Source organism: Solanum verrucosum, unplaced genomic scaffold, assembly GCF_900185275.1.
Source record: "Solanum verrucosum unplaced genomic scaffold, falcon-dt-bn FXZP01000218.1, whole genome shotgun sequence".
Classification (NCBI taxonomy): domain Eukaryota; kingdom Viridiplantae; phylum Streptophyta; class Magnoliopsida; order Solanales; family Solanaceae; genus Solanum; species Solanum verrucosum.
In genome coordinates this window covers 1,663,863-1,676,278 of record NW_026020464.1, presented here as the reverse complement: position 1 = coordinate 1,676,278, position 12,416 = coordinate 1,663,863, and the positions used below count along the sequence as shown (strand labels likewise).

The window sequence follows — 12,416 nt, the reverse complement described above, 5'->3', positions numbered from 1 at the left end:
TGCCTCTTTCAACTTTGGAAAACTCATTAAAAGTTAAGGCATTAATTAGCTTTTGTTACACTTTTTCAGTATTGAGAATTTTTCATGATTGATTGCTTTGGGTTTCAGTACTCATATTTGACCACATTATTGTCCAAATTAGGTAAGGGAATCATTTTTTCATAACAATAAAGCTTAGTCCCATATTACTCCCTCCGTCCCTATTTACTTGTCCATATTTCCTTTTTTAGTTGTCCCTATTTAGTTGTCCATTTTGACAAATCAAGAAAAGACAACAAATTTTTTCCTATTATACCCTTATTTACACTTCTTGAAAATTGTAAAAGTGTATGTTGTTTCCCTCCAATTTATTTCACTTTAATTCAAATAAGTGGTTGTAATTTTGAAGTGAAAAGTTGTCATAAGGGTAAAATTGTAACTTCACTGTGCTAATCATTGTTGCCTTAATCTATGTGCCATTTCTAAAGTGGACAACTAAAAAGGGACGGAGGGAGTATTATTTCAGATAAATGGAGGATACTTTTCCCCCAAGTAGTACAAAATAAAATTTAAATTACTCGTATTGAAGTCGTACTAATTTGAATTTGTCCAACATAAAATTCATTCATAAAAAGAACTCTGTTGCACTTTTCTATATTCAGGCTCAAAACTGAAATATCTGTTAAGAGAATAACAACTCTGTTGCACCACATCTAGTAAAATTTGAAACCATGACAATTATTCAGTATGCCGATGTGTTATCTTTTGAAAATCATTAAATTAGGACATGTGTTATTGTTTGAAAAATATTTATATTAGAATACGATCACAAGACATTTTTCATGAAAAATAGTTTCAATTTTGGTTGATGAGTGAATTACTTTTCAAAAAAATATACATAATTATGATGAACAATACTATTACAAATAGCAAACTACATAGTGTATTGCTAAAAAAATTGAGTATTAAAGATTGAATTAAATACCAAGATAATATAATATAAGAAAAATCATTTATATTGATACAAATTAAAAGTTAGTATAATTGCAACCCCTTTTAGTGGAAAATGTTTTTCTCTTGAAAATATTTTCCAACATACCAAACCCACCCTTAAAAAAAGGCTTGTGGGGGAATGCTTTGCCCCTAAAAGTCTGTCCCAAATTTTCTTTCCCACTACAAATCCACAAAGTTGATAAAGTTTGTTCATAATTCTTTAGGAGTTTATTATAAATTATTAGTCAATTTTTCAAGAAAAAGAGGAATTTGGGAGTAGCAAAGAAAAAAGCAAAGTAGTCTTAGGGGTCCTTTGATTTGCAAACTAAATTATTTCAGGATTATAGTTTTGAAATTATAATTTTTGGACTAATTTATCCCACTTGAAAGTTGGAATGAGATAAGGTGAGACATTCAATATAAATTTAATTCCAAACTTAATCTTGGCATATCCTACCTTATTCCACGTACCAAATGAACCCCTTATAATATACAACAACAGTAACAAATCTGGTGATCCGTGAAGTCAGAAAAGGATGGATGTACGTAGCCTCTGCCCTATTTATAAGGTCTTAGAGTATCATTATTCAAATACCTATATCAAGAACAAAAGATGTACAATAATCACTAGTGTTTCATGCACTTTGTTTTGTTATATACTCATTTTTATGTAGGTCCCAAATATTTGTTTGAAAGCTTAAAAAATGAACCTTAAAACCAGGAGGAATAAAGTTGACTTTAGTAGCTACAAAGCTTAAAATGCTCAAAAAGCCAAATTAGCATAAGTTGGCTTGTTTTGTTTCAACTTGTCGCACATATCTACCTTTCTAATTCTCTTTACAGAAAATTCCAAACAAACAAACATAGGATTATTGAAACTTAAAACTAATAGTAACTAATATGACAAACTTCAATTCAATGCAAATGTAATAAATTTTGTTGAATCACTTAAACACCACTTTTGGCATTTGATGATGATGATGAATAAAGCAATGATGAAGCAGAGAAGCTTGTGTTATTGCTCATTGTATACATACTTCTTGCTTTCTGTCCTGATGAAGATGTTGCTAAAACACCCTTTGATGAGTTGTTGTTTACTTGATTATGATCAGTAGTTGTTGTTGGAGAGCCTTTGAGTAAAACATCGACTTTTGCGTATTCTTCCCTTTCATGTTTGATTTCCTTTAGCATTGCGGCTACATCTTTCATTGTAGGCCTTTCATCAGGAGTGGAGTTAACACATAACAGGGCTACGCCTAATGCTTGTAACATTTCCTCGATTTCTGATTCTGGTCTCGAGTGTAGACTTGGATCGAGGACTTCAATTCCTCCTCTTTTCCGTCTTACCCAATCAACTAGATGCACTCCTTCGGGAATTGTTGGATCGATTGGCTGCTTACCTGTCAAGACTTCTAATACAACCACTCCGTAGCTGTAGACATCGCTCTTTGCAGTTATCTTCATCATATAGCCATATTCTGTAATGAAAAATGAACAACATTGGAGCACTTGGATCAGTGATCATCAAGAACTACTGATATTCTTTGAAAAAATTGTGATAAATGCAATGTGTAATCGTTGTCGCATCTGTTACTTCTTTTTCTAGATTGCCTTGTTTTTGTTTTTCCATGAAGCGAGTCTATTGGAAACAACCTTTCTACCTCTGAGGTAGGCATAAGGTTTGCGTACACTCTACCCTTCCTAGACTGCATTGCGTGGGACTACGCTGGGTGTATATTGTTGTTGTTGCAATGTGCAATCAATGCTTATACTATAACTAAGCAAAACGTATACTCGGAATAATATGCTAGGAATTAGAAAATGATGACGAATTGTAACTTGACATGAAATAAAAAAACATGTTTACCTGGAGCAATGTAGCCATAAGAACCAGCAACTGTATTGGAGGAACGACCAAAATCACCATCATCGACTAGTTTTGCGAGGCCAAAGTCTGCAATGTAAGGCTCAAACTCAAGACCAATGAGAATGTTGTTGGCCTTGATGTCTCTGTGAACAATTGGAGGGGCACAGTCATGGTGCAAGTAGGCGAGTCCTTGTGCTGCCCCAAGCAATATTTGGTATCTCAATTCCCACTCCAAAGGATTACCGCTCCTCTCATGGAGAAGACTTCCTAAGCTCCCATTAGGCATGTAATCATACATGAGCAATCTTGTACTTCTGTTCCAACAACACCCCAAGAATCGAACAATGTTCTTGTGTCGAATTGAACCAAGCGTCTTAACTTCTGCAGAGAACGAATCACGTACCCCACACTTCTCATCATTGCCTCCATTAGTTGTAGTCATGGTTATTGGCCAAAGCTTCTTCACTGCTATGACATCACCATTGTTCATATCTGCACGATAGACCATCCCCGAGCACCCTTTTCCAATGACATTAGTATCCACAAGGCATCTGAGTATTTCGTCCACTGAAAAATTGAGCTTCTGGAATGGAGTAAACTGCCAAGCCCAAGAATCTCCCATCTCTGAATCATCATCCCTTCTCATCGCCCTTCGTGCTCGTATGATAGCAATAGTTCCCATGATCACCATTGCTATTGTCATGATGACTAGCAATGCAATGGCTAATTTGAGCTTCTTTGACCTTCCCTCATCATTTCCATTTTTAGCTACTCCTACTCCATCGATATTGCTGAGAAAACACGAAGGCCTTCCGAATGAACATAGACCTTCATTTCCATCTAGGTCTGATGATGGTAACTGTCGAAAGAGCTTATTGTCCGGAAGATAACCAGTGAAGTTGTTGTATGAGACATTCAGTGAGACAAGATTATCGAGCCTCGCTAGTGGATTCAGGTTCCCTTCAAGCTTGTTATGCGAAAGGTCAAGTATCGACAGCTTGCTTAGTGAAGAAATTTCAGCAGGAATTGGACCTGTTAGTTCATTGAAACTCAGGTTGAGAGTAATTTCAAGGGACTCAATTTTTCCTAACTGCATCGGTATGCTGCCCGAGAGCTGATTGCTGCTAAGATCAAGCAATTGAAGACTCGAACACAAGCCAATAGATGGAGGTATCGACCCTGAGAACGAGTTCTTACTGAGAATCAGCTTGTTCAATGACACAAGACGCCCAAAACTAGCCGGTATAGGCCCTCCAAACCGGTTATTCGAAACGTCTAAGACTTGAATCCCTGATAGTGAAGACAGAGTGTTAGGCAGGGGACCTTCCAGTGTATTGCTGCTGAGGTCTACCATTTGCAGCTCAGTACAGCTACTTATCTCATCAGGAACTGGTCCAGAAAGGCGATTTCCGGACAAATCAAGAAAGTTTAAGCTCTTAAGACCTCCAATTTCTTTCGGAATTCCACCAGCAATCCTGTTGTTTCCAAGTCTTAGCCTCACTAATGAGCTACAATATCCAATTTCTCGAGGTATAGTACCCGAAATATCGTTAGAAATCAACAGTAGCTTAGTAAGATTTTTCAACTGAAACAAGCCTGGAGGAATGCTACCAGTAAGTGAGTTATGTGACAAGTCCAATGCCTGAAGGTTACTACAACTACCCAAAGTTAAAGGCACACTTCCTTCAAGTTGATTATCCCAAGCAAAAAACACAACAAGACTAGTCAAATTCCCCAACTCAGAAGGAATCAAACCTGATATCTGATTTGTGTCAAACTGCAACTGCACAAGACTTGTACATTGTGAAAGAACAGAAGGGATTGAACCAGAAACATTGTTGTTACTAAGCATAAGTTCTTGTAACACAACAAGACCACCAAAAGATAATGGTATACTCCCAGACAAATAGTTCAAAGACAAATCAATCATAGTCAGCTTAGTACAATTCCCAATCTCTTCTGGAATTACACCAACAAGATTATTCTGCCAAAGAAGCAACTTTTCTAACTTTCTAAGGTTCCCTAGCTCAGATGGGATTGAACCAGAAAGACTATTTTCATACAAATACAAGTTCACAAGCTCAGTACAGTTGCCTAAATCAGAAGGTATCTCACCAGACAACATTGTAGTATAAATAGACAAAGTTTCAAGATTCTTAAGCTTACCCAAAGAAACAGGCAAAGAACCAGATATTCTGGTATCAGCTAAGCCTAAAACAGTCAAATTCCCACAATCCCCAAACTCATTTGGGATTTTACCAGTAACATCTTTATTCCCACCAGCTCTTAACACTTCAAGATTTGACAACAACCCTATTTCACTTGGTAAACCACCACTAAGCCTGTTATCAAAAAGAACAAGATTTTTCAAGTTTCTACAGTTCCCAATCTCAACTGGGATTCTCCCAGTAAGCTGATTTGAGTTCAAAATCAAATCTTGAAGGTTTACAAGGGTTCCAATGCTTAAAGGAATGGTACCCACAAGACCATTTGAGCTCAAATCAATAGTAACAAGTGAAGAACAGTCACCAATGTTAAAGGGTATTGTACCAGTGATGTTAGCATCAGAAATAACAAGCTTCTTCAGGTACTTATATGAAGAAAGATTTGTAGGTAAAGGAAGTTCAAGATGAATAGACTGAATATTGATTTCTGTAATAAAACCTTGAAAGTTGCATTTTATGAAAGACCATTTACATGGGGTATCATCAAGAATGTCCCAATTAGAAAATGGTGCAACAACATCAGTAACAGCAGAAGAAGAAGAAGAAGAAGAAGAAGAAGAAGTGAAGAAAAGGGTAACCAAGAAAAGAAAAAAATGGTATTTTTTGTTGGGATTTGAAGAAGAAGAAGACATCTTTGCCTCAAATTCCAAAAATTTCTTCTTGGGTTTGCAATTGCATATCAAAAAACTAAGTAAAAATCCCTTCTTTTTTGTTTCTTGGGTTTTGCTCTGTTTTTTTTTCTCTCTGTATTTTCTTGGTTTCTACTCAAACTCAGTTTTAAAAACTTGAAGTTTTTCTATTGGTGATAGTGCAAAACAACAACATTAAAATAACATGTTAAAGGTGAAAAGAGAGAAGATTAATTAAACAAAGAAAGGCAAAAAAAATGGTTAACAAATAAACCAAGCAAGGAATACATTGAGATTGGCAATTCTCTTATGCACCTCCACCATCTTCCCCTAGGATCCCTACAACTCCCACCACCCTCCTTGATATATTAGCACTCAGCGGGGTTCAGTGGCGGAGTCAAATTTTTCATGAACAAGTCGAAAAGGATACTCAGCGGCGCTTAGCGGCTGAGTCAGAATTTTCATGAATAAGTCAAAAAGGGTTTGATATGTAGTATATATAGATAAAAATCATTTTACTTGACCATAAGCTGACTCTGGTCCTGTTTACACCGTCACGTTTTACTTGTCTGATTTTAACTATGGTTTAACCATTTGGATGAAAATCTTTCCTTTTATATAAGTATACATTTGTGTTTAATATAACTTTACTTTCAGCCGCGGATTTAGAATTTAGACAAAGAGTTTAGATACTATGAAATTGAAAAGGAAATTATAATAAATGAAGTAAATATGATGATAAATTGTTTTTTTTAATGGTAATTATGTAATTGTAATCTAATTTTAAAAAATATCATTATAGTCCAACAATTATAAAGTGTATATAAGGATGTGATATTATAAATATTAAATAATAAAAAAGAAAGAAAAAAATTATCTCAAAAACTTATCTTTATTTTATGATAGTGAGTTAATAGATAATAGTAATAGTTAAATTCATAATCGCTATTAAAATACTATACAAAAATTATTAAATTCACGTAAACATATAAATAAAGTCATGCTTAGAGGGGAAAGAGGCATAACTGCTGGAGTTTGATAGTAAAATACAAGAGAGTGAGAGAGCAGTTAGCTCCAAAACCAAGTAAGTGTTTGTATGTAATATTTTACATTATTTATTTATAAATGATAAAGTAGTGAGTTCGATGCTCATATTAAAGTTGAACTAACTTGTATTCGTGTGTTATAGGGTCTTACGCATGTTTTGAAGTAACGCTTTTAACATACTTAAATTTTTTTATAATCAAATTTTGAATCGAAAATTTCTAATAAAGAATGAAGAAATTTTGATCATCTCACGATAATTTATATTGGTATTCTAGGCTTGATAGTTGATATTATCACGATCCCCTCACTATTATGGTGTATACTTGGCTTTTCACATGTTCCCAATTATTTCTTGTCATCTCAAAAATTTGATTTCGTCATTTTATTTTTATAATAAATCTTCAATTTAATTAACTTTATGTCATTGCTGAGCAAAAACAAAAAACATTGTAATTTTATTGTTTTATTTACGTAAAAAAATAACATTATTGGATTAAATATCTTAAAATTGAAGCAATGGGTGGGAAAATATTACTAGGACTCAAGAACCCATGCCATGTTCTAATCATAATGTATTTTGTTTACATGTTAGTGAAATGGTCAGCATGCTTCTGAACTATGACGTACTACATATTCAATAGCGGATCGAGGAGTGCAATGGACGGGTTAAGTTGAATTTAAATAAGTTACGAATTTGTTTAAAGGAAGTTTATAAAGTCAATAGCGACATTAGATTCGATAACAATTAACTAATGTTGTGTATATTTATTACGGCTAAAAATTATTTTTATCATAGCGCATTCGGATAAATTCACAAATTATCACTTTTTTTCCTTCATATTTTTCCATTGTTTACGTAATTTAATTTAATGAACATGAGAACTAATCATAAACATGTAATATCATGCGTATATAAGCGTGACATCTTTGGATAACATACATTATTTTCTCAAGTTATTACATCAACTAATAATTAATTAAAAATTAAGATTTGTTTACCCTAACTCGTATTTAAATTATTTATTAAACCTTAATTAGCGCGTAAAATCATGTATGTGTTTGTAAGTTATTGGGGTAATAAGTACTATTCCTAAGTTTATTTTACCACACATAACGTTGGAGCATATATCGATATTAGCAAAATTTGCTTCAAGATCCAATGTAATTTGTGTTTTAATTATGTATTAGGAAACAAAATCTTGCCATAACTATTTCAAAAATTATGTTTAATTAACATTAGGGAATCCTATTTGTTTATTTATTGTTTATGGTTAAAAGTCTGCAGTGTCATATCAATTAAATTATTAGTATATATAGTTAGAAAAAAACTAAATTATGGGAGTCACAAGAATGGAATATTTAATAATGTTATTTGACACTAATTATTGTATCTTTCTTTTTTACTATATTCTCCATTAATTAATTCCATTTTATTTTGTTGCTCCCAAGGATTGTACAATATTGGTGTTCACCATACATCAAAACCAAATGATATTGAAAGAAAAAATCAACATTTCTTTTGTTTGATTTGGGTTATAGTTTTAATTTATTTTAAAAAAAACTGGCAAAATTATGTTTAATTTCGGTTTTAAGCAAAAAATGTGTGAATATAAAGGAACCTTAATAATTTAATTAATTGACTATCTTCATTTTCATCTTATTAATGGTAGTTTCATTTTCCATCTGATAATGATTTGCTTCTTATTTTTCCTTCCCTTGTCATTTCTCCCCATATATAATTTAATGTTTCCTCTATTTTAATTAATTTGCTTACTTTCCTTTTTAGAGTCGACTGGAATTGACTTTTGACTTATGACTTATAAGTCAAAAGTCATAAATTAAAATTTAATGTTCCATCCGTTTCAATTTATTTTACTTAATTTCTACTAATTTATTTATTATCAAACAAAACTAACAAAAAGTTTCTCCATCTTGGCTATATAACTTTATCAAGGAAAAAAAAGTCAATATATTTTTTTATAAAATTAATTTGAATTACACATTTAGTTCAAACTATCTTAAGTTCTTAACACTTAGATAAGCTAATCTGAACCTATCGGAATAAACTAATTTAATAATTAATGGACTCAATATATCATATTTTTATAGGTTAATTTTATCGCTCGGAGCAAAACAATCAATACTGGTAATACTTTCCTCAAATTTAGCTAACAATGATTATCGAAAAAAAGATGAAATTTAGGTAAAGGACATAGAGAATTTATAAGATCCACCCACACGTACATGTTGATTGTGATTACGTAGACCAAAGTGAAAATCAAATCTAAAGAGTGGGACCTATATATGTAGGGTCCATTAGCCTCCTAAAATGAACATCAAAAGTAGAAAATTAAAAAAAAAGTTTGAAAAAAATAAATGGAGAAGAGTAAAAACAAAAGTAGAATGAAAATGATCGAGTTGATGTAACATGAGATATTTTATAAGAAAAGCTAGAGATCAATTATCTTTTAATATTTTATAAATTGAGTTTATTGCACCATATTTATTTAATGTGTTTTACGCTATTATACATAAGTGAATTTATCAAATGCACACCTGAAAAAGAATATTGATTTCCTGAGTACTTTTCCTAGGGTTTTTTTTTAATTTAAAAAGGTGGTCATAGACAATGGCGAAATCAGATTTTCAATAAGGAGATTCAGGAAATAAAAATATAGTACTTAAAATTTAAATTTGGAAGCTCAAACTGAATTTTGAACCCTATAAACAACAAAGTCAACTTTTAATCTTATGTTCAACAGATTCAAAATCTCTCTATATATATAACTAAAATTTTAAAAAATATCTCATATATATATATATATATAATATACTAACTTTTTATCCTCGCCCCTTCTAGATCCCCTGACCATAGAGTTGTTATCACTTATCACTAGTGAAATATAAAAATAGAAAGAGAACAAATATAAAATTGTAAGTGGAATTTAGTAGGAATAATGATAGCTTTTGGCAAACAAAATTCCAGATTTTGAGGGTACTTCACGTGAGCTTAACAATCTCACCAATTTTATTTTATGTCCACTAATTGCTTCAACATACCAAATCCCCCTTGCAATTTTCTTGTTATTTTATTGGTTAGAGTTGAACTATATATTTTATTTTAAAAAGTATAGTATATATGAAATGCTTCTTCTTTTTTCGTTTATTTATTTCATATTAGAAACTTGTCTATGAGTATTTGACTTGTCTTTTCTTATTTAATTGGGGTTGGGGGGGGGGGGGGGTTATAATTTGAATTTATAGGCAATTTAAGAAATAAATAAATAAAACTTAAAAGTTTGTGGACTTAATTATTCCATAGCTTTTGTATGCTAAAAGTTTTTTGAGCTTGTAATAATTATATAGTTAATAAAAAATTTCGTGTAAAATGAGAAGTATTGGATTAAGTGTTTTCGAATTAAAAAGTGTATATTTTTTTTTCACATAATAAATTGAAACGTACAAAATAATTATTTTGATCGTGTATAAGTCTAAACCTCAAACTATATAATTTAATAACTATCAGAGATTGTTAATAATCTTATCATATATAACGCTCGATTCCTTTAGTAAATCTAATTATGCGAGTTTTACACACAAAAGGTATAAATTATATTTTCGCCACTCCCCTCGACCACCTCCGCTCATTTCCCCATTGTAATAAACCCCTTTTCAACATACATAAACTTGACCTCTTTAGCTGATATATCGATGAAAATTTGAATTAATCGAATGATATATTTCAAACAGTATGCCTAAAGGGGAAAAGGATAAATTTCACAAATAATAACTTTTAGGTAGTATTATTTTTTTAAAAATAATTATTATCATGATTTATTTTTTCTACTATATTGTATTCTTGGTCCATAAAGAAAAGGTTTTGGACAATAAGGTCCAAAAAAGATAAAGATAAACGGCGCTGCAAAGAAGAACCTACTTCCCTAAAATAAGGGTATTTGTGGCCTTGGTAAACTAAAACTCTCCCTATTGGAATCTTTACACGTTTTGCTATGTCTAAGTGTCAACTAAAACCCCTATACTCATTCACACTTTGGCTTATAAAAAAGGGACAATGAGTATTATATATTCTTTGTTATTATATAATAATAAAAATATAAGACACCAATCAATTCAGTGGTCACTGAGTTGGTTGAATAAGACATTTTCCAAATGGGGGCATCTTGAGTTTGATATTATCTTCGATGGTCGTTGAGTTGATACTTGGTTGAATAAGAGAACATATTTCAAATAAAGCATCTTGAGTTTGATATTATTTGCATGTATTTTTCGATCAAAGTTTATGGACTATTACACAAAAGCAAGGTTTATTTAGAAGGATAGCATTGTAAGTAATATTATTTGCATGCATTTTTCGATCGAACTTTGTGGACTATTACACAAAAACAAGATTTATTTAGAAGGATAGCATTGTAAGTTAATATTGTACAAGGCAATAAAGATATAATTAAAACTTACGAAGCCCCCATAAACTCTTATAAGTTGTTTGTTTGATTTACAAGCTTCTTCAGAAAGCTATAAGAGTGCTTAAAAGAGATATTCATAATATAATATATTTATAACAATTCTCACATTGTATTTTTCATAAATTGTCTTGTTCATAAAATGAGATTCTCCTCCCTTTTATTTATAGGTTTGGAGGTCAATATAAGTGTAAAGCTCAAGTAAATTGGATTGGGCATGATATATATATATAGAGAGAGGTATATATATACTTATCTTATTAATAGATAAAAATAAGAGTTTTTTTCTAATCGTAAGACTTGAATATTTAGAAATTTAAATTTCATATAAAGTGTGATCAACATTAACAATAATTAACCAAAAGAAGGGTAGAAGAGACTTAAGAATGTGAGAAAAAATAACAAGAGGTGATGAAACTTATTGGGTAAAAATAATTGTTGTCATGTGCAAGGTAGATAGACTCATAGACATTAATAAAAAATATTAGACTAAATTAAATTAGCTAAGTATTAATTAATTAATTAATTTTTTGACTCAAGTCTTCATATAGATATTGTTAAAAAAAAACTTTGAACATTGGTCTGCGGTATTGATTCTTTTCTTCAATTATTAGGAAAACAAAAGAAAGGCATATTCATAAATAAAATAAAATTATATTATTAAATATGGATTAGGGGTAAGTCACATGATTATTATGACAAATCATGTGACTTCCATTTTTCTTTTTCACACTTTATTTGAGAATAATCATCCAGTCAACTACATATTTGGGCTAGTTTTTGGACCTTACTATATACAAAAAACTAAACAAAGAAATGGGCCACGAATTAATTCTATGAAAAAAAAACACTTCTCATTTTCTTCAATAAAAAAAAATTGTTCGATCGTAGTCGATTTAGTATAAGATTTTCTTTTTATTTCTCTTACAAGTTATAAAATTTCTCGTCCATGGCTGAAAGATCTATTTTGAAGAAATCAAAAGTCCTATGAGAAAATGTTAAGTAATGGTCTAAACTTTTGTAAGTTATTATATGCATGTTCCAGTTGGTACTAATACAATGTTTAAACCGATGCAAATACTGGTATATATTTATTTGTGCCCAATGTTAGATTATCGATATCGATCTAGGAATTGCAACAAGATGCATCGGCTGATAACATACTCGTCACCTTTCCTTGATCTGTCCTCGTAGC

At 31.4% G+C, this 12,416-nt stretch overlaps 1 protein-coding gene across 1 annotated transcript; it reads right to left on the bottom strand.

Moving 5' to 3' along the window:
- Nucleotides 1–1,912: 1,912 nt before the first annotated feature.
- LOC125808709 (LRR receptor-like serine/threonine-protein kinase RGI1) lies at nucleotides 1,913–5,612 on the bottom strand (the record flags this gene model as incomplete). Its single annotated transcript, XM_049488364.1, has 2 exons — nucleotides 1,913–2,450; nucleotides 2,840–5,612. Coding segments are annotated over 2 exons (3,303 nt in total), but the record flags the coding sequence as incomplete, so codon positions are not given.
- Nucleotides 5,613–12,416: the final 6,804 nt, after the last annotated feature.